Here is a 23,500-nt window from a genome sequence, read left to right on the forward strand (position 1 = left end):
TCAGCTTCTCTAATGATTTACCGAGTATACACACTGATTAGGTATGGAGTACAACTCTGTGCCACACTTTCCCTGATTTAAAACCATACGGTGTTCCTATGTTCTGTTCAGAAAACTGATTCTAGCCATAGATTTCACATAAGCACAGTTGAGTGTTCTGAGATTCCAGTTCTCAATGTTATCCATCATTTGTTATGATCCACACAGTCAAACACCATACCTTTGCATTTTCAGTAAAACACTATCATTTGGTATTCTTTGCTTTCAGGCCAACATCCATCTGACATCAGCAATGATAACCCTTTAACAGCTTTTTCTGAGTCCAGCTTAGATTTCTGACAGTCCCCTAACAATGCATTCTACATTTCAATAATTTCCACATTCTGTTGGATCATCTTTTTTTGAAAATGGAAACAAATATGACTCTCTTCTAGTCAGTACACCAGGTATTGGTACTCTTCCAGATTTCTTGATGTAGACTAGTTAGCATGTCCACGACTGGAACTCTTTGTTGAAATCAGTCTTCCATAGATTCCTGGGGTCTTGTTTTTTGCCAGTGCCTTCACTGATAGTTAGAATTCTTACTCCAGTATGAATAGTTCTTGACCATACACTACTACTTTCTGAGATGGTTCCGTGTCAACCAATTATTTTTGGTATAGTGACTCTGTATTCCTCCCATTTCCTTTTGATGCTTCCTGCATCATTCATATTGCAACTTGAGGCTTGAATTTATTCTTTAGTTCTTTCAACTTGAGAAATGCTGAGTGCATTCTTACCCTTTGGGCTATCTAACTTCATCTCTTTGTGCATATTTCATTATTCTTGAGCTGCCCTTGGAAATCCTCTATCCAGCTCTTTGATATTCGCCTGCTCCCCATTTTTTGCTTCTTTCCATTCTACTGCAAATTTCAGACTTTCTTCTGACACCCATGTGGTCTTCTTTCCTGTCATTACTGTGGTCTTTTGGTTTCTTCATGGATGATGTTGTCCAACTCACTTGGTTTTCAATCATTAGTGTCCACTTTTCTTGAGATGGTTTTTAAGATCATTTGGGATAGACTTAAGGTTCCATCTTGGTTCTTGTGGTCTTGTTATTTTCTTCACCTTCAGTTTGAGCTTTAATATAAATAATTGATGATTTGTTCCACAGTCAAAACCTCGCTGTCTTTTACCTGCTGATATTAACCTCACTATTAACCCCACTGGTTGTAGACAATCTTGTTCCTATTCAGCATTTCAGAGTTAATAGGGAACCAACTAACTTTGAAATGCTAAAATAAGTATACACCCTTCTCCATGCACATATACACCACATATATGGCAGAGGCAAGCCTCTTTTTATTGCATTTTGCAGATACTGTGGTTTTCAGAAATTGAAGGCTGTGACAACCATTTCTCTAGCCATATGCTTACTTGGTATTTGTGTATCATATTTTGGTAATCTCACAATATTTCCAACTTTTAATCAATGCTGTTGTTGACTCACTAGTGTAAACAACTTTTATATGCACTGGAAAACAGAAACACATGTGTGACTCACTTTATTGTGATTCTCACTTGATTACAGTCGCCTGCATCTGTACCTTTAATGTCTGCTTATGTATACTTATGTATACTGTGTATATGCTTATATAGATTTTTTTTTCTCAAGTCCTCCAGAGAGATCCTGGAAATGCCATCAATTCTTAGATTTTACAAGTCTCATGTCAGGTAACATTAGAGTGGCCACAGTATTTCTGAGGGCACATGACTAAGGAGTAGCCGTTGTGGGGATGCATTTGGATTTCAGCGGAGACCATACAGGTTCATTGTTTGTTATTACATGTGTAAAGTTAAGATACATCTAGTCTTCCTGGTGAGAAAATGACATCCAGAAATATTCTTCCTACTTACTGTGCCTACTCTTACCACTGGAAACATGTAGAGAATGGGAGAAAAACAAGGTTTGAAGTGCATGAAACAAGAAGCAAATCTGTTAGAAAATTCTTCCAGTTACCAGCTATATTATATTGTAAGCCAAAGATTAGGTTTTTATTAAAATCTAGGGGAAAAAATGGGAAGACTGACTTAATAATTTAATATCTATAATTATAAATATAAGTTTTTATCCACTGATGGAATCTCATGAAGAATTGTTTAGAAACCTAGGAACAAAGACCAGTTTTGATTATTCATCCAGAAAAAAAATACTGGTTTATCTATTTACTCTCGCTAGAGAAAATAATAGTTAAAAGCCATTATCATGCAAGAAATCCACAAAGATGTGTCAGGCAACCAATTAATAAAATTGTGAGGATATTCTTTTATATTTTGTGGTGTTTATTAGCTATTTAAAATTTGTCGTTTGTTGTGTTTTCTTTTCTCATTCCAAATAAATGTTAACTTTTGTCTCTAATGTCATACTTCTCATTTTGAATTATTTTCTTAAAAAGCACTCCACCCCATGTTGTGTGAATTGCAGACTCATAACAATGTGCATCTGGCCCAACTAAGGGAGAAATCGATACAGGGTTTATGTGAAGTTTCCAGATTTAGCAGATGAAAATACAGAAAACTCAGTTAATGCTGGATCACTAAAATAAAGTCCTCAGCTGACACAAAAGATTTGCGGTTGGCTGTTAACCTAAAGGCTAGTGGCTTGAATCGACCCAATGAAGATGGGAAAGAAAAGACCTGACAGTCAATTTCTGGTAAATGTTAAGAAATCCCAATAGAGCACTGGAATTTCCATTCTGTAACAGGTGGGGGTCGACATGAGTTGGAATAAACTCATGACAGATAACACTCGATGGTAGACACTAAAGTGGGTTGATCTGACATTCCTAGTTAATTGAGTGCCCTGTCCTCTGTGGGACTATGGAAGAAGCAGCAGTCAGTTTGAACAGAGTGGGGCGGGGGGAGAAAGTCTCCCAAAAGGAGTCTCATTGGAGCCATGTCTTAAATTGGGTCAACATTTGCAATGTTGAAAAGCAAGGAGACAACTGTCTAGAGTCGAGGAGGCAGTGACTTCCTGGCTTAGTCAAGAGAGATGAGGGTGGAGAGATGTAGGCAGGGCCTTTATGCTGACAGGTGCCATGAAGTGGGGAGGGGGCACTCATTATCCTGGAGGGCCTGGGGAGTCATGCTGAGAATTCAGGCTTGGGGGAGAAAGACTAGGTTTGTATTTTAAAAAGTCTAACTGCTGTTGGGAGAATCTTTGAGTTGGTGCGGATGGTTACTGCACTTGGCTGCTAGATGAAAATTTGGAGGTTTGCATCCACTCAGAGGTTCCTCAGAGGAAAGGCCTGGTTATTTATGTCTCCCTAAAATCAGCCACTGAAAACTCTGTAGAATGTAGTTTTATTATGAAACGTATGGTGACACTATGAGTTGGAGTCAACTTGATGGGAACTGGTTCTTCTGGAAGGATGTTGGGAGTAAGATTGAGTCAGTGATCCAGGTGAAAGATGGACACCACTTGGGCTGCTTCATACTTTCCTCTACCTGATCACTGGGCTTTTCATGGGATCTGAGTCACAGAACCCAGTAACAGGAGGTGCCAAACAGTATCTAAAACTGTAGATCAGCAGGCCATGAACAATAACCCTGTGGGGAAAACAGGAAAGTCAAGTCCAGGTTGATGAAATTAGATGCCTGAGGGGGATTTATTCTTCCAGCATGTTGTTGATTGTTGTTGAGTTGAGCACGACTCATAACGACCCTATGAAAAAAAGACCTGAAGCCTTTCTACTATTATAGTTTCTCAAAGTTCATAGTTTCAGAGGCATGCTGTTTAGGAAAAGGATGCCACTTCTGCATAGGAGTGGCCAATTTCAATCTCCTTAGGGCAGCTTGGCTTGGGAGAGTTCCATCACCTCTCTTGGCTCCTTGCTGCCCCACTGTCCTTGATTCTAAGGTGAGAAGGTAGGATGGGGTTAGGGAGGGCACTGGGCCAGAAGTCAGGAGATGGACATTCCTAACAGTTATCCCACTTCCTTGCTGTGTGACTGAAGGCTGATTGATTTATCCCATCATTTGCTTGGCATTGGCATGGCAAAACCGAACTGGAGGCTGGCTGCCATATCTTTTTTTTTTCTATAATTATATTTTATTAATTTTCATAAACATTTACAGAGATTTTGGGTTTCCATTCATTCACCACTGCACCATTCTCTCTACCCTCCTCCCAGTTTGTTCTTGTCCAAATGCCACAGTGCTTGTCAAAGCCAGTTCTGATTAATCTTCTTTGTTAGTGTGTCCTTTGCCATTCCCTATCACTCCTCCCTGAGAGAGACTTCACCCTGAGTCATAAGGAAAAGGGGATGGCGTATTCGCTTAGCTACTTCCTGCTGAAAAGGGACGCTGTGGGTTTCAGGGTGAAGATCTTCTCTCACTACTCTAAAGGGCCCCTTTGGCAGTAGGAAACACATAGACTATTATGGAGATTGATTTTGGAATTTAGATGCACTCTTATTGATTGTGCTTGGCCATACATGTTCATATACTTGAAGATGTATCATGGGGGTGTTGTAACCTAGAAGACACAAATTTGACTAACAAGTTATAAGTACATGAGTCAAAAATTATGGAAAAGTAAAAGAAAAGATTCTTTCATTGTTCCACAACCCCCCCCCCCCCCAGGTCCCCTCCACCATGCAGCCCTCGCTCTAGACTCCTGTGATGACTGGCTGCCATCTCTTTTGATTCTCAGTTTTAAATTCTATATAGAGGAGAAAGTTTTTAGGTTTAGAGTCTCCAGAACTGGATGATTGATTACTTTATTCAAAGTTATACACAGTGTCAAACAAATCAGGATCCATAATTACGAAGACGTTTCAATATTTACAGTCAATTTTTAAATGGCCTAGGGTTGGGAATTGCATTGCCATCCCAAAGGTGTGAAGTTCAAATCTACTAACAATGCCATGGGAGAAACATGGGCATTCTTCTCTCACGTGATTTACAGCCTCTGGACACTGTCAGAAGAGTTAGTTATGGGCTGGGTTGATTCAACAATAATGAGTCGAGTTTGGACTTTCCCAGGCAGTTCTGGTGGTGTGTAGTCCATATGGAGTCGAGCTGTTCCTCTCTGGTGGTTCGAATCCACTCGCAGCTCCACAGAAGATGACCTCTTCCCAATTCAATTTACGGCCTTGGAAATCCATGAAGTGTCGGCTATGAGTCAGTTCCGAATCTGTAGCAATGAATTTTGGTTTTTGTTGACTTCCCAATTGAAATACTAAACTATCCATACAATATTTCTTTCTTCAACAAGTATTTCTTCTGCTATTCTTTCCAGTGTCTTATAGTCTTCACAGAAAGGGCCCCGGTGGCACAATGTGTGAAATGCTGGGCTGCTAACCCATAGGGCGACTCTTAGAAACCACCTGGACTTGGGGGACAAAGATGAAATGATCTGCTCCAGGATTTACAACTGTGGAAACCCAATACAACAGTTCTCCTGTCCCACAGAGCTGCTGTGAGTTGGAAGTGACTTGGTGGCAGTGTGTCGGATTTGGTTTATAGTCTGCACAGAGCTTCCTAGGTGGTATTAATGGTTAGCGCTGGACTGCTAACATGATTGACCATCAAAGGAACGATCAGATCTGACTTGGAGAGGGTGAAGCTAGGCTTCCTTGCTCCTTGGAAGCAAGGATTTTGAAATTGTCTCACATACTTTGAACATATTCTTAGAAGGGACCAGTGCTTGGAGAATGACATATTTCTTGGAAGGGTAGAGGGTCAGCACAGAAGAGGAAGACCCTGGACGAGACAAACTGATACAGTGACTGTGGCCTTGGGGTCAAGTGTGCCAGAGACAGTGAGGTTGGCCCAGGACAGGGCATGGTTCAGAAACATTGATCAAAGGCTTGCTTTGAGTTGTAGTTAACTCAGTGGTATCTAACAACAACAATAAAAGCAACAGCAGAGGAATTGTGGGAGAAATGTCAGGGAATGTGATTCCTATGGAGCAGTTCTGTTCTGACACTCTTGGAGTTGTGCCAAGTGGGAACAGAGAAAGTTTGGTTCTTGGGCTTTTTGAAATCCTCACAGCAGTTGTTGCTTTCTAGAACTTACTGAAAGCCATTGTATTGGACCTAATGTACTTTATCCAGGTCACTCAGAACATTATTCAGCTGTGTGGAGCCTCACTCCTTTAGAATGCAGTGGGAAAGATGCCTTTGGACCTTGTGCAATGCCATAGCTGATATTGTTACTCAAGTCCGTGCATTTAGGAGTGGGCAAGCTCAACTCTTATGGAGAAGAAATTGGCCTGGCACTGCTGTGAACAATTATTTTTTTTTCTCCCTTGTCTTTCTTTCTTTCATTACTGTTGAAGATGTACAAAGCAAAACATACACAAATTCAGTCTTTTCTATTTGTATAAATTCGGTGACACTGATTAAATAATTTGATTATATCATCTGAGTATTATCATTGTGCGACCATTTGTCTTGTCCTTTTCTGAATTGTTCCTTCTCCGTTAATACAGAATTGATGCCTTTGAGCTGTGGTGTTGGAGAAGAGCACATTCCATTGGCAGCCCAGAAAACAGATATGTCTTGGAGATGGTGCAGCGTAGTGCCCTCTGGGGACAAGAATGATGAGACTTCACCTCACATCCTTTGGGCATGTTGCTAGAAGGTGCTATTGCTTGGAGAAGAACATGATGCTAGAAAGGGTGGAGGGTCGGCGAAGTAGAGAAAGACCCTCAACCAGGTGGATTGGCACAGTGACTGCTGCAGTGTGTCAGGAAGTGTGAGGATGGTGCAGGATAGAACTGGGTTCAGATCTTTTGTTCATAGGGTCACTATGGGTTGTACTTGACTCAATGGCACCTAACAACAACAACAACAACCTTGACATTCACATAAACTCACTGCTCCCTAAGGCTCTTCCCTAATTTTTAGAGTTGCTGCCGTCATTTTTGTCATATGTAAATAGTTCTTTAAAAAGTATAATGCTGTAAGCATACTTTTCTCCCCGTTGTTTAGCAAAACTATATCCGGGTTTTTAAGACTAATTTATGGGACAGCAGTAGTGTCATAGTTATTCTAACTCCCTTGACTCCAGACACTGTGGAGATTATTAGACTTTGAGATTCTGTTCTTCTTCATTCCTTCTCTTCCCCCCTCCCCTGCCCTTTTGGTTGGGATTCTTCTGTAGAGGCTTGAATCAAAATGTATGAACGATATTTTTGTTTGTTTTTTTAAAAAATGATTCTTGATATTGGAATAGATCAAGAGGCCAGGGACTGGGAGATATGAGAGCTGTATCCCCCAAGTATTGAACTTGGAGCCTTCCTCATCCTGTTCTTTCTGGTCTCCCTTCACATTTTTCAGATTTCCTATTTAATAGTGGGGAAAATTGAGCTCTCACATCCCAGTGGTGGGTCAACTGGTTGATGAAGCCCTGCCTTCTTAGACATTACTCAGAGTTTAGAGACGAACTTAGTCTGGCTGCAGTACTGCCTTGATCAAATCAAGTTAGGTTGTAGTCTTGGGAGGGAGAAAAATTCCATTTCAAGCTACACTGTTAGCATTTGCATGAAGTGCTAAGGAGGCAGAGCTTAGGGTGAAGAAAACTAATTTCTTATTGTTTCCCCTTCCTTATGTTTCTTCTTATTATTGTTGTTGTTATGTGCTGTCGAGTCACCTGCGACTCATAGCAACCCTATGTACAACAGCCCTAAAACCTGCTCTATGCTGAGCCAATCTTATTGTCTCTAACACACCTACCCCCATTACTCCAGTCACTGAATCAGTCCATCTCATTGAGGTTCTTCCTATCCTGTGCCGTCCCTCCACTCTCCCAAGCATGATGTCCCTCTCCAAGGACTTGTCCCTCCTTGCAACATGTCCAAAGTATGTCAGATGGGGCTTCAGAATCTTTGCCTCCAAGGAGCAGCCTAGCTTCACCCTCTCCGGGACAAACCTGTTCTTTCTCTTAGCAGCCCATGGTATATTCAATACTCTCTCTAGCACCACAGCTCAAAGGCCTCAACTCTCCTTCTATCCTCTCTAGTCATTGTCCAACTCTCTGATGCATAGCAAGTGATTGCAAAGACCATGGCCTGTATCAGGCACACCTTAGTCTCCAGACTGATATCGTTGCTCTTCAGTACTTTAGAGAGGTCTCTAACCACATACTTTAGCATCGCAATACATCTTTTAATTTCCTTACGCTTGGACTGGGAATGCGAAAGGAGGCTATCAAATGAACAATAAAACTTTATCTCATGATTGTTTACTATTGCTAAGCACTGAGCTGAAAACTTTAATTCTTGGCTTTTCACACCATCCCAGATGATGAGCATTCAGTAGACAAAATTAGTGCCTTTTTACAGTTGAAGAAATAGACCCCCAGGAGATTACAGGATTTACCTTAGGGCTGGTGGTCACAGGGATCAGGAGTCCGCACTGGCCCACCTGCAGAGCTGTGGCTCCGGCCATCATGATACTCTGGCTGCTGGAGAGGAGCACTACCCACGTCACACGTTTCCCTTCTGTTACGACGTATTTTCCCGGAAATGAGAGCTGTGTCAGAACATATGGTTTGAGTACCAGGGGACTCAAATGAATGAGATAAAAGTCATCAGTCAGTGTTGCAATCCTCTTAACATGTGGGGCTGGGCCACCATCCATGAGTGAGGAGCAAGTTAAGTTCAAGGCTGCTACGGGGAAATAGCAATCCTGGGCACTGGAGTAGCACTGTAGGACCCCTCCCAAGCCAAGAGCAGCTCGCTCTCCCTTTTCCAGAAGGAACTGAGGGATCCCACTAACTCCTAACTTAGGTGTCTTACCCTTTTGCAAGTGCCTGACATACAGCATCCTTTAGCTGCCCCATGGGAAGAAGATAGCCAGTTTCTCCTGCTAAGATTTACAACCTTGGAAACCCTGAATTGGAATTGACTCAATGACAGTGAGTACAGAGTACAGAGGCATACACCCATGATAAATAACCACTTACTGTCAATTAGGTGTATGTCAGCTCCTTCAAGCCTTTACCTTTTATTTGATTTTCTCAGCTTCAGAAATGTCTTCAGCAGGAAGTCCAGTGTCTCACAGAGATGCAGTAGAACCAGGGTTTGAATCTAGAACTAGATTATGAACTGAGGCAACCTTCAATACTTGTTATTTCATTGTGTCTATTATGATGTCAATTTATAAGCAGAACAAATTATCTGGGAGCCTGGGCTTTATGAGGAGAAATGTGGCATCAGGATTGGAGGAAGACTCATTAACAATCTGTTATGCAGATGACCCAACCCTGCTTCTTGAAACTGAGAAGGATCTGAAGCTCTTGTTGCAGAGGGTCAAGGACTGCAGCCTTCAATATGGATTGAAGCTCAACATCAAGAAGACAAAGATTCTCACCACTGGGCCGATTGGCAGCGTCATGATGGATGGTGAAGAGACTGATTGTTAACAGCTTTAGTTTGCTTGGTTCCACAATCAATACTCTTGGTATTAGCAGCCAGGACATTAAAAGACGAAACGCATTGGAAAAGTCTGCTGTTAGAGACCTCTCAAAAGTACTGAAAAGCAACGCTGTCAATCTGGAGACTAAGGTGCATGCCTCATATAGGCCATAATCTTTGCAGTTACTTGCTACGCATCAGAAAGCTGGACACGGACTAGGGATGATAGAAGAGAGTTGAGGCCTTTGAGCTGTGGTGCTGAAGAAGAGTATTAAATATACCATGGACTGCTAGGAGAACAGACAAGTTTGTCCTGAAGAGGGTGAAGCCAGGCTACTCCTTGGAGACAAGGATTCTGAAGCTCCATCTGACATACTTTGGACATGTCACAAGGAGGGACCAGTCCTTGGAGGGGGACGTGATGCTTAGGAAGTTGGAGGGACAGCACAAGAAAGGAAGACCCAAAGGATTGTTTCAGTGACTGGTGTAATAGGGGTAGGTGTGTCAGAGACAATAAGACTGGCACAGGATAGAGGAGGGTTCAGAGCTGTTGTACACAGGGTTGCTGTGAATTTCAGGCAACTCGATGACACATAACAACAACAACAACAACAACAACAACAACAACAACAACTACTACTACTACTACTACTACTATTACTACTACTATTTTGATGACAAGGATTCTCAGCCTTTGGGGCTTCTCTCTTGAAACTTTCCCATTTAAAAAGGCTCCAATTTTGGGTGGTTTTTTTTCTGCATACACCCCCCTCTATCTCCCTGTGTGGCTGTGAAGCCAAGGTTGGTGCAACCTTTTGTAGCAGCCTTGCAGCCGTAGACCATCAGAGTCGCTGGCATCTTATCAATCAAAGTTACTTCATTTGGTAAAGTAAGTAAGCCCTGTTTCTTCTTGGAGATCATGTTCAGGGAGGGTGCTCTCTTTCCAGCACTTGGAATCCTCCTGATCCCGTGGAGAACTCATGGTGTAGAGTGTGCATGTAAAGAAGTCATTTAGATAGGTCATCTGGCCCATGAACCCTATTATTGATTTCTGCAACTGATTACTCTTCAGCTTTTTTACGTTTTGTTTTCATGTTCTCACTCTTCATTAGTTAAGAATGAAAGGACCCTCCAGGGGACGAGATAATGTTTAAAGAGGTCTTTGCATTCCTGACAGAACACATGTTTCTCTCAAACGGAACAAAATAATATGCATATAAAACACTTAGCCAGTGCCTGGTGCATGGTGGGTGCTCCAGGCAATATGAGCCATCAGGGATATGGCTGTGGCCCGCGTCAGCATCTTGTGGGGCTGGCTGAGGGGAGCGGGAGGCTTGCAGGAGAAAGCATTTCTGAATTTGCATGCAGACGAAAGTTGGTGACATACTCCAGCTCTCAGGAAAGTGACCCAACTTGGCTTGTTTTCTGAATGGACACAGCATTGCAAGAAAAATCTCATTTGCATAAAGATGGGGAGTTAGTTTTTCCTAGAAGCTGCATGTCAGGACCCAGAAGAAAGAGGCATTTCTTACTAATGATTAATCAGCAGTATCTCAAAGAAGCAAGAAATTAATTCAGGAAATGAGATCCTAATAAAACAAGGGGAACGCAGACGTCCAAAAGTGGTCCCACCCAGTGAACACTGACAGCATTTCCTCTTAACCACCTGCATAAAAGTGACCGGCCCTCTCCACATGGTGCAGAGGCTCCAGAGAGGAGACAGGGAGACACCAGGGGCACTTGGCAGACACCCCATACTCTGAACTGCTCTCCTGGCTTCAGCCTTAGTAGCTGCAGGTGAGTGACTAGCTTGCTTTGTGTATGTCTTTGGTCTTCCAGGTTGCTGGGTGTTTTGTAGGATGGGGAGTTGTACGCCACGCAGGGATGGGCTTTCTGCTATCTTATGTTCTATCAGAAGAGATGGGAGAGTGAGAAGGAAGAGAACAGTGAAGAGGGAGAGAAGGAAAGAAAAATCTAATGTTAGTTAGATTAGTTCTGTTTACTTGGTTAATGTTAGGGAGTTCTGGTGGCTTACTGGTAAGGAGTTGCACTCTCAACCCAAAGGCATGCAGTTCAAATCCATCAGCTGCTCTATGGGAGAAAGAGAGACCATCTCTTCCAATGTGATTTCCTGTCTCTGGAAATCTGGTGGAGGGTTAGCTATGGGTTAGTTCCGATGCCAGGGTGTATAACAACAACAACAATGAATGGTACTTTTTTGTTCTGGAAACTGTGCTGGGTGTTACCTTTTAAAAGCCTCACAGTTCTTTGCATTATTACATCTCTCTTTCAATGTAGGGAACACCATTTTTGCAAACCCACTGCTGTGAAGTCAGTTCTGACTGGTAACGACCCAGAGATCGAGAAGGCTGTGGATCTTTAGGGAAGCGGATCACAACATCTCTCCCTCTTGGAACTCCTGGTGAGTTAATCACTGGCCTTTTGGCTAGCAGCCACTTGTTTTAACTACTGCACCACCAGGACACCTCAGCTGATTCAGGAGACCCCCAGAAAGGAGTGGTTTCCAGTCTGGCTGGTGTTGCCGGGACCTCCAGTTGTGAGGCCAGAGAGCATTACCACCTGGTTCCAGGGGAGTGTGTCACAAGTGGGTGCTTGTGTACTGGCCGGGGACTTGGGCTCCATTAGCCTCAGCCGCTGGCTGCTCAAGCATGCTGGGCGGGTTATTGAACATCTTGTTAGTTCCTTCATTACTTAAATGAGCCTCAAAACAGAACAGAACTGCAGGCCTGAAATGAAGTATCTGGCGCAAAGGGCGGGTTTGATAAATGTCAGCTACTCTTATCTGAAACAGCCAAAATTTCTGAACTCTTCTCCCCTCTGCAAATGCCTGAGAGGCTCCTGGCATAGGGTGACAACCCTTACAAGGAATTTCACTCTATTTGAAAAAGAAATCAAGGGTGAGTATCAAGAGGCAGTTTCCCTCTGCTTCTGTGGTAAAGGGCTCTCTTCCTACTCACTCCTCGAAGCTGCGCTGACCTCTGTGAGGAGGACAAAGCACCGAGAGACTTCCTACAGATAGGCCAGTGGGAGATATTGGCTTGCCAGGCCAGACAGAGAAGGGCTTACAAAAGGGAAATCGGTCTTTTTGATAGACAGATACTCATTGAGAGGGAATGATGCTAAGTAGAAATGAGGCAAAATCCTTTTCTAAATGGAATCTGGAAACTTTGGGCAATACATGGGGTTAACGTGTGTGGGGCTGCTAACCAAGTCCCCCTGGAAATTCTGTAGAACAAAGGGCTGATAATCTGTTTCTTTCTTTCTTTTTTCTTTTTTTAAATTTTAATGAAAGTTACAGAGACTTAGGGTTTCCATTCATTCATTTTTGCACTTTTCTCCCTGTCCACCCCCCCCCATTCACTCTTCTCCTTGAAAAGTAAAAGAAAAACTCTTTTGTTGCTATGTAATCTCCCCCCCCGTCCCCCAAGTCCATTCCACTAATCAGCCTTCACTCTGGACTCCTGTCATGATAATAATACCCAATTATATGTCCCTTTTAAACAGTTCTTTCCCTCATCTGTTTCAATGCAGTACATCATTCATCCCCTCCTGCTCTGTCTTCCCTCAACCCTGATGTTAGTTCCATTTTACAACAGTGGTACTGTGCAATAGTTGTCCCTTTGTGACAGATACTTCACTCAGCATAATGTCCTCCAGGGTCACCCATTTTGCAGAATATTTCGTGATAATCTATTTCTTAAAAACTCAACCACTGAGAACCCCGTGAAGCTCTGTTTACTGACACACACTATGGGGTCACCGGAGGGTCCCCATGAGCCAGAATCAACTAAAGAATAACTGGTGAATGGGTTAATTTTTGATCTCCTGATAAAGGAGCCTGGACATCCTAAGGACAATTTGGGGAGTAGGGTAGGTTCACATTCTCAACTCTCTGTTCTTTATTGTCACACTCTGAAGCCCCCTCATCTGTTTGGTGTCACTCTCCGCACCCTTTGTCCCTCCACACACACTGCTGGCTGACACGAGCTCGCTCGTGTGGGGGGAAGAGGCTCCAGCAGAGAGGCATTTGTGTCATGTGTTAGCACAGGCTTTACCTTGTAAGGCTCAGCTCTGTGGGTGAAACTTGCACTGATGTTGGCAAGAGCCAAGGCAAAATGGCTCCATGACCTGCACAGTTATGTTTGGTGCATTCTCCTGAGTGTGCATTATGTAACTTGAATTGGTGAAAAATGAAAAGGAGGGAAGGGGAGAGAGAGAGAGAGAGAGAGTGCAAGAGTGTATGCTAAAAGAGGCAGAAAGCAGCTCTGGGGACTACATACAAGCATGGTGCTCTACTCCTTAGACTCCTTACTCACTCACTGGGGGGGAAGCCCCCCACAGGGGCTGCTGTCAAGGGACATGTGTTGCCTCCCTTTCTCTTCTCCTCTAGAAGGCATGATCTGCAAAGTCAGAAGTGGTCTGAAGCAGATGCACATTAGAGGTAGATAAAAAGGATGGAATAAAGAATGCTGTCTGTTTCAGGGACAAATAAACAAACCAACCAAAGGAACTGGAATGCAATTTTGTGGTTTTTAAAATCGGTTGCGTAAACTCCTCGGTGTTTTACCAGCCCAGTTTTTCTCCTCTGCTTCATTTATTTAAAAACTGGGTTTCCCCCACCCCCCACTCCTGTCTCCCAGTTGAAGAAGGGAGCTGTGTTGAGTCACATGGACACAAACATGCATCCCATGATGGGCTGTATCATGCGAAGGGTGGAAATGAGAACATGGAGAGAAGGGGAGCGCAAATTAAACTGATGTAGCAAGGCCAGAAGAGAAGGCACAGAGCCCTGAAAGGCCCCCCTGGCTGAAGCTGAGGTGTTGAGCCTCGTCTCTTGACTGTAGCCTTATGTATCTTGAAGTAAGTTAAACTGATGTAGCAAAGGCAGAAGAGGAGGCCCAGAGCCCAGAAAGACCCCTGGCTGAGGTGCAGAGGCTGCTCTCTTGGTTGCAGCCTTCTGCACCATGACGTGTGAAGGAGACCCAGGCAGGGTCTTCTCTTCCCTTGCTGTTTGTTGGCTGGGCAGCTAGCTGACTTCCCTACCTCCTGCAGGACATGAAGGCACAGCATGGCTTCCTCTACCTCCTGGGTGCGATGCTCTTTCTGTGCTCACTGCATGCCCGAAGTCTCAAGAGATGTCCCCTTTCCATGGACACGAACACCGTGAAGAAGAGTTTCCAAGAAATCAAAAGCACCATTGTGAGTATGAGTTTGGGGTGAAGATTTCAGCAATGGACTGTGCCTTTCCCAAAATCTTAGTTGCCATACACAGCAAGTCTTTTGTGTCTCAGAACAGTGAGTACTCATCACTTGTGTCTGTTCTTGTGTTTCCTTCTACAGCAAGCGAACGACACTTTAAAGAATGTCACTATCCTATTTGATCTGCACAGCATTAAGGTATTGTTCATTCTTGACTTTTTTTGGTCTTATTGCAGTGACCCTGAGCTGAGAATCCCCACTCTTCCTTCTTGAATCTTTCTGTCGGCTCCAGAGTTCTCCTCTGTCACCTGGTATGCCTCAAGGCACACTGAGATTCCAAGACTTGAGATGGTATTAAAAGAGGTGTTACTTATCCTGAGAGTGCCTGGAAGAGCTAGAGACTCAGAGGACAGGGTTTCTGTGACTTGGGGTGCCTCTTGAAGGTTTCATCAGGGAAGTAAGAAATGGACAAGTGACTTTAAAGTCGACTAAGTTGACTGTCTCACATACTTTGGGCATCTGGCCAGGAAAGACTGGTCTTTGGAGAAGGATATCATGCTTGGAAGGGTGGAGGGACAGCTCAGGAGAGGAAGACCCAGGATGAGATAGATTGATACAGTAACTGGGGCAACGGAATTAGTGTGTTGGAATTCGTGAGACTGGCTCAGGACACGGCAGGGTTTAGAACTGCTGTATATAGGGTCTCTATGCGTCACAGGCAACTTGATGGGACGTAAGAACAGCAGCAACAACAATATATTATATTAGTTGTTTTTTATTTAAGCTTCTTGTTTAGAGTCAACAAGACCTCATGGAGGGCCTGTATTTCAATGCTGATTGTTATATTTTGGAGGAACATTCTTCTTAGTAGTACAGCATTCTTCTGTCAGTTTGCTATACTGAGGTAACCTGGGGTTGCTGTGATGTTGAACCTGTGCCATTGGGGTGTCAAATGTCATAAGGATTGCCCATGGAGGACAGTGTTTTGTGAAGCTCCCAGTTTAAGACAGGTTTGGAAGCAGGAGTGACATCCACTTCCTAAACAACATGCCTCCATAAACTCTGAGCTTTGAGAAACGACGGTAGTTATAGAAAGGCTTCAGGCCTTTTGTTCAGAGGGTTGCTATGAGTCATGCTCGACTTGACGGCAATGAACAACAACAACAAGGTTCCAGGATTGTGCAAAAAGAGAGGAAAGGTTTTGGGGAGCATTAGAGGATGGGAACAAGGCCAGCCTTGCAGTGAGGAGTGTAAAGAAGCCTGGTGGGGGATGCCGAGGGGGTCATTTTCACAAGGACATTGAAGAGCAGGCCGAGCCTCAGTCTTATATTATAGACAACAGGGAGCTTCTGAAGGTGTAGAAGCTAAGACATTGTATGACCACAGAATGTTTTAAAAAGACTGTCCGGTAAGGTTTTTGGACAGCTTGAGGCAAGAAAGACAGTGAGGTCTAGTCTAGTGAGTCCAATAGTCTAGATAAAAGACTATGAGACTATGTGCTACTAAGCAGTTGGCTATGAGGTGATAATTCACCCTACAAAAGGGACCCCGAGAGAGATGCTCTTTAAAGTGAGACCAGACATAACACTGGTGCTGTACCACCAGCTACACAGCGTGTCTGTGACGAGTTAATTCCTCCTCAGTCTTCTCTGCGGGTGTGCGCGATGGACACCTTCATGTTTCTAGAGCAGTGTTCAGCCTGGTTTATTTGTGGCAAACAGATGTAGCCACTTAGTCAACAGTCTTCCAGCCAGCTCTGTTACAGCCTTATGGGAAGGGACAGAAGGAAGGGACCCAAAAGATGATTTCTTCCAAAGCCCATAATTTTCAAATGAGAAAATTGAGACCCGGAATGGGAAAATACGTCGTGAGTGACCGAACCAGTAATGGACGCCCCCAGGTCTGGTGCCTGAGCTCAAGGTTCTTCCCCTCTCAAGTTCTCCAAACAGCTGATGCACAGTAAGGAAAAAGGATAGCCAAGGATTGAGATCTTCATCACATTTGCGGCTCACTGCCCTTCTTGGCTTCTTTTAACTGTTCCTTTTCTCCTCCTACCATAATATTTGAGGAAACAAATGTGTAATGTGCTGTTCCTTTTGTTAAGAAGGCAACAGCAGGAGCAGAACTTTTTATGTTACAAGTTGTTTGCCCCGTAGGAAAACTTGGCTGTGGAGCCTGAGAAGCCTTTCTCTTTTAATGCTAATGAAGATAGAAGTGCTATATACTGTCGACCATGTCCTAGACAGACTTTTTTAAAAGCTGTAACTCATCCATGCAATCCCTCTTAGGCACTCAGAGCAGGCTGTGAGCTGCTAGAAGGAACACCTGGGGCCTCCCCTGAGGGGTCCTACGCACTACAGTCAGGGCCCTACCTCACTGATGATCTGATTTCTGCAGCTGTCAGTGTCCATTCTTACAGATCTCAGAGTTAGTCAGATGATGCCTGCTGCCCAAAATCTCTGTAAATTTTCATTAACATTAATAATAATAATAATAATCACACACGGAAGGGGGCCAACTGGGTGGCCTGGATGGCTGCACGGAGCACCCTTGGCAACTGAGGGAAGACATGCCTTGCGCCACAGCTGGTATGCAATAGTTATTGAATAAGTGTGTGTTTGCTGGAGATGGTGCAGAGAAGCAGATTTCAGTGTGATTTAAAAGAAATACTTTATGAGGAAGCTGTTCAGCCATTTGTCCTCTCAGAACCAGGGTGTTAAATTGATAGGTTTGTGCTTTTTTTTTTTTTAAAAAAAAAAAGGCAACACACAGAACTGAGAAGCCTGATTCCTGGAAGGATTTAAGCGGAAGTCAGTGGTGACAAGCTGCTGTAGGACTTTACCTTGTGATTGGACTCTGGGCCGCAGCCCTTGTTGATTTAGAAGGATTTAGAAGGAATGACCTCTGTAACATAGTGTGTAACAGGCTGTGCTGCTCACCAGAAGGTCAGGGGTTCAAATCCACCAGTTGCTCCAAGTAGAGTAAATTAGGCAGTCTCCTCCCATAAAGATTCACAGCCTCAGAAGCCTGATGGAGAATCAGTGGAGTCAGATCCTGTTAGCGCCAGTGGTGTGCAGAGAGAGGGCTCTCATCCCAGCACCCTCCTCAGACAGCTCTGATGTGGCAAAGGGCGTGATCACTCTGACACCATTACTGTTTTCAGAAAAGGACATTCAATTCTCTTGCTCCTTGCTGCCCCTAACCCCATAGGCTGTTTTGGTCTTGAAGATAACCAAAGAAGGGGGCCTCTGCGCACTTCTCTAATCTGTGTCTGTAGCCTGTAGACATGTGCTGTGTGACCTGGGAGCTCCTGGAATTCTACGTGAAGAGAGTGTTCCCCTTCCGTGAGGAGCTAGATCTCCACATCTCGAGAGAAGTCAGCAGCATTTCCAACTCCTTCCTTCCCCTGCAGAGGACTGTGAAGCCCTGCGTGAGTCACCCCCTCAGAAGGCCAACCATCTGCTCCCCGTCTGCCCCGGGAGGCTCAGGACATGCAGGTCCCAGCCAGCCTCTGACCCGGCTGCTAGAGTCAGACAGAGTTCTCACTGCTGGTGCAGTCTGTAGAGAGGGACGCTGCAAACTCAGAGGCCCCACTTACCTGGCAGCTTGAATCCACCTCAGGAGACAGACAGACTTCTCCTGTGCGATTGACAGCTTCGGAAACCCAGTGGAAGATCAGCTAGGGGCCAGGTTCCAACTTGATAGGAGTGAGTCTTTTGAGTTGTAGCTGAGAGTACTCTCAGAAACCAGCTCCATGGATTATCCTCCTAGGGTGACCAATTATATCAGGGTATCCTTTAAATGACTTTAACCATGGCAGGACTGAGATGGGAGAAAGGCTATCAGTGACCCCAAGCTTAGCATAAACATACAAGGTGTTTTGTTTTTCTCCTTACATCCTTTTTAAGAATACAACCTTCTACTTTCTATGTTAGTTAACCTCTCGGTAAGTGAAAACTAGTTGCTATGGAATCACAGCTAGTGGGTGACTCCTAGTAACACCCTGTGTGTTAGTGTGGAGTTGGGTCCCTGGATCTTTCAATGGCTAGTGTTGGGAATTAGATCACCAGACCTTCTCTCTGAGGTGTCTCTGGGCAGACTCAAACCACCAACCTCTTAATGAGTCACATGTGTTAACAATTTATACCACTCAGGGGCTCCAAACTCTTGGTAGTTCCATGATAAAGTTTATTCCTAAGAACTGCATATAAGTACATTGTGATCTAGTAAACAAACATGAGACATAAATCAAAGCAATGGCTAATTAAAAGAACTAATGAACTGAGGAGGAAACCTGGGTTCTATCCCCATCACTGCCAATGAGGTCTTGTGTGACTTTGTGAGTTGGAATTTCACCTCTCTGGGCCTCAGGTTCTAAAGTTTTTAGGAAGAGTAGTGGTTCCAATCAAAGGGGTTCATGAAACCAGTTCTTTAAGCAACTGAGCCAAGAAATATTTGTTGAGCATCCTTGTGCCAACTAACAGGTTCACAGAGTAATGATGGCAGGACAGAGAGGTGGCTGCCTTGTTGGTGCCCATGGTCCTGTGGGCTGTGAATCTGGAGAGTGAAAACTCTGAGCAAACCTAGGGCAGCGTACAAGGAGACCTACTTTCCCTTGGCTGCACCTCCCTAGTTTACGTTGGAGTCCCACCTTGGAGGGAAGGAAGAACCAAGGTGAGAAGTTCTGACCATACTGTCTCCCTTCAACACAGAAGGAGCAGAAGCTGTGTCCTTGCAGCAAGGAAGCCACCAACGTGACCAGAACTATCCACAGCAACTATAATCAGGTACGGGGCCAGGAAGAGGATGAGGAGGACCGGAGGTGGGAGCCTGGTGGGGAAGGTGCCGTCCCTGAGCTTCAGCCCCCATCACTTCATGTCCATTCATTCTCCCCGCAAGGGCTTCCTGCAGCCCTGCCCCACTCTGTCTGCAAAACGTGTGGGTCTCACCTGATTTGCTATTTTCCCAACATCTCCTTCCTCACCACTCTCCCATTTCCTTAAGCTTTAACATATCTGATAAGATGGACTGATGCAGGAAGAGCAAAGAGCTTTGATGAGATTAAGCTACTATGTGTGGAACAGGAGACCCTGTGTGTCAAAATGGTTAAGGGCTCAACTAGTAACCAAAAGGTCAATGATTCAAGTCCACTGCCTACTCCGTGGGAGAAAGATGCATAGCTTACTTCAACGTAATAAAGATTGACAGCTTGGAAATGCCCTGTGGGCAGTTCTAGTCTGTCCTATATGCATCCTTTGAGTTACAACCAACATCACATGACAGTAATTACCTGAGTAGGACAGGTGGGCCTGAGTGACATCGTTGAACACTCCACTGCTAGCCGGAAGGTTGGCCTTTGAAACCCTCAGAGGCTTCTGGAAGCCAGGCCTGCCATCTGCTTCTGTGAAGTTACAATCTTGAAAACCCTCTGAGCGGGTCTGCTGGGGCACGTGGGCCTGCCATTCCCCAGAGTAAATGCTGGAAAAACAGAGAGCATAGCAACGTGTGTGGATCCCGATTCCTGTAAAGTGTGTCCTGCCGTCAGCATTCAGTGGGTTGTGCTCCTAAGACTTCACTGTGCATGTGAATCATGTGACGGTCTTGTGAAAGTGCAGATTCTGATGCAGGAGGGCTCGAGATCCCACATTTCGGCCACACTTTCAAATGATGTAGCACTTTCAAAAACATGGAGGTGGGGGGGTGGGGTCCGTGCAGGGACGTGAGGTCGTGCAGTCCAGAGGGAGTGGTTCTCCCAACCCAAACATCATGCCTTTCTGGAAGTTCAAATCTACTGTCTGCTACTCAGAAGAAAGGTGGGCAGTCTCCTCCCATGGGATTTACAGCCTTTCAAACCCAATGGAGAGCTCTGAGTCAATGGCAGTGAGTGAGGAGTCCCAGAAAGTGCTCGTTCTTGGAGAGGCTCTGTTATTATTGTTGTTGTTATGTGCCATCAAGTTGCTTGTGACCCATAGTGACCCTATGTATATTAGCTCTGAATCCTGCCCTACCCTGAGCCAATCTCATCCTTTCTGACAGATTTAACCTCATTTCTGCAGTCACTGAGTTAATCCATTTCATTCTAGGTCTTCCTTTCCTACACTGTCCTCCAACCTTTCAGGATAATATTAATAATAGCATTGATAAGAACAGCTAGTGGATTCAAACTGCATGCCTTCAGTATTGCAGCACAGCTACTTACCATTAGGCCACCCGACCACCCTCTGGGAGAGGATCTGTAGGATAGTATTAATAACAGTGTCTAAAAGTCACATCATGGCTCTTGCCATGAACCAAGTATTGCTCTAAGCACCCTACATGTTTTAATGTGTTATTTCCTTACAGTGTTGTGACATACCTGTGATTACTGACGTTTTATAAATTAGAACACCTGTTGTCACTGTTAGGTGCTGTTGAGGTGGCTCCTTTGTGTGACAGAATGACAGCTGGCCTGACCCTGACCAACCCTCACAATCTCTGCATGCTTAACCAGTTGTCAAAGCCATTGTGTCAGTTCCTTGCGTTGAAGCTCTTCCTCTCTTTTGCTGACCTTCTTTCTTTCTCAAGCCTGGTGTCTTTCTCCGGGAACTGTCCTGATAGCATGCCCAAACTATGTGAGATGAAGTCCCACCAGCCTTGCTTCTAAGCAGTTGATTTTTCAGAAGTAGCTTGCCAGAACAGTCTTGTAAAGCATCTCTGAGTAGACTTGACGCTCCAGCCTTTAGGTTACCAGCTGAACACAGTAACCGTGTGCACCAGCAGGCACAAACACATCAGGTCTCTTTGCTAAGTTCCCACCTAGGCAAGGATGGTGAGGCTTTGTCCTTGGACGAGGACTTATGCATGGAAGGGCAGAGGGCCAGCAAAGGAGGAGAAGACCCTTAATGGAATGGATTGACATAGTGACCACAACGACAGGCATAAGTATAGAAATCGTGAAGGTGGTACAGGATCTGGTGAGTTTTCATTCTGTTGTTGCTGTGTCAACTGTTAGGATACTTGGGCCTGTTCTGAGCTGAAGAGTTGGAGCTGGCTCACTGGGCCCTAAGCACAACAGAGTTCTCCTAGGTACTGAGTAGTAGAAGTGAGGTTTGATCCCATGCAGTCTAGCTTTGGGGGTTTTCCAGGTCTAGGAGAGGCAATGATGTCTCTCTGGAGATTAAGGTGTGTCTGATACAGGCCATGGTCTTTGCTATAACTTGTTATGCATCAGAGAGTTGGACAATGACTAGGGAGGATAGAAGGAGAAATGATGCCTTTGAGCTGTGGTGCTGGAGAAGAGTATTGAGAGTAACCTGGACTGCTAAGAAAACAAACAGATTCATCCTGGAGAGGGTTAAACCGGGCGGCTCCTTGGAGGCAAGGATGCTGAGGCTTCATCTAACGTATTTTGGACATGCTGTAAGGAGAGACCAGTCCTTGCAGAGGCACATCATGCTTGGGAGGGTGGAGGGACAGTGCAGGAGGGGAAGGCCCTCTATGTGGTGGATTGATTCAGTGACTGGGATGATCAGGATGGGTGTATCAGAGACAGTGTGATTGGCACAGGACAGAGCGGAGTTTAGGGCTGTTGTACATAGGGTCGCTATGAGTCGCAAGTGACTTGATGGCACATAACAGCAACAACAACAACAACAACAACAACAGGAGAGGCTATTCCTTGGACATCATGCTTGGAAAGGTGGAGGAACGACGAAGGAGAGGAAGACCTTCAACCAGGTAGATAGATTGACATAGTAACCACAGCAATGATCTTGGGTGTGTCACACTGTGAGGTTAGCACATGACAGGACAGGGTTCAGAGCTATTGTTTATAGGGTCGCTCTAAGTCACACGCGATGGCATCTAATAATAATAATAGTCTACTCTGGTGGTGTAGTGGTTAACATAGTTGTTAGCCTCATGGTAGGGAGTTTTAGCTGCTTTGAGGGAGAAGGATAGTCTACTCCCATTAAGATTTATATGTTTTGAAACCTTTTGGGGCAGTTCTCCGCTGTCCTACAGGGTCCTGATGAGACAAAATGGACTTGACGGTTTGGAGTTTCTTAGTCTGTTGCGAAAGGAAAGAGGACCAAGCCAGGACACTTGGGTTCTGGTTCCAATTTTGCTGCTAATCATCTGTATGATACTGATTGGTAATCATCTGTGTGATTTCTATCCTTTGGGGTATCAGGGCTTTAATGGCAAATGGGAACAGCACACTCTCTCTCCCCATCACATAGCACCATAGAGATTAACATCTTCTGAGAAAGCAGAAGTAATAAAGGAATTTAGTGGGCAAAAGAAACCCACAGGAGGACCTGATGCCTCAGGCAAACAGGCTGGAAAAGAGAAAGCAGGGTGGGGGTGGGGAAGAAAAGGAATGAGCATTTTTAAATTTTTGTTTATGAGCAGTTGACATGATTTAACTGCCCGTTGGTGGGAGAAAATCCTGTTAGGAAAAGAATTTTGCATCTGCGTGCTCTGTCAACATATGTGACGACAGGGAGCCCTGGTAGCCTAGTGGCAAGAAGCTGCACTGCAGTCCCCCACATAAGTGATGGCGGGAAAGGAAAGCCTTGTGGAAAGATCTAGGGAAGGGCTGTCCAGGTGCGTACTTACGATGATGTCACTGGTTTCAGCTGGAGGTCCGAGCTGCGGCCATCAAGTCCCTGGGAGAGCTGGATGTCTTCCTCGCCTGGATCGACAAGAATTACCACCAAGAAACTTAAACAGTTTGATGCCAAGAGAACAACCCTCGTGGGGTTTCCCGTGAAAGACAGAGCGACTTTGAAGAGGAAGCAGATGGGAAAGACCAGCAAGATGGAGAAGACCACCATTTATAAGCACATAAGAATCTTCTTGAAGAAACCTCTTTAATTTGATCCTCTGGGACTAGGG

General features: G+C 44.6%; 1 protein-coding gene across 1 annotated transcript; it reads left to right on the top strand.

Moving 5' to 3' along the window:
* The first annotated feature begins 14,479 nt into the window (after nucleotides 1-14,479).
* IL19 (interleukin 19) lies at nucleotides 14,480-23,331 on the top strand. Its single transcript, XM_006887994.1, has 4 exons — nucleotides 14,480-14,623; nucleotides 17,901-18,053; nucleotides 19,336-19,410; nucleotides 23,242-23,331. The coding sequence occupies exons 1-4, from the start codon at nucleotides 14,480-14,482 to the stop codon at nucleotides 23,329-23,331; spliced, it is 462 nt and encodes a 153-aa protein (XP_006888056.1).
* The last annotated feature ends 169 nt before the right edge of the window (nucleotides 23,332-23,500 follow it).

Source organism: Elephantulus edwardii, unplaced genomic scaffold, assembly GCF_000299155.1.
Source record: "Elephantulus edwardii isolate Elephantulus edwardi_28Jun2011 unplaced genomic scaffold, EleEdw1.0 scaffold00063, whole genome shotgun sequence".
In the NCBI taxonomy this organism is placed as follows: domain Eukaryota; kingdom Metazoa; phylum Chordata; class Mammalia; order Macroscelidea; family Macroscelididae; genus Elephantulus; species Elephantulus edwardii.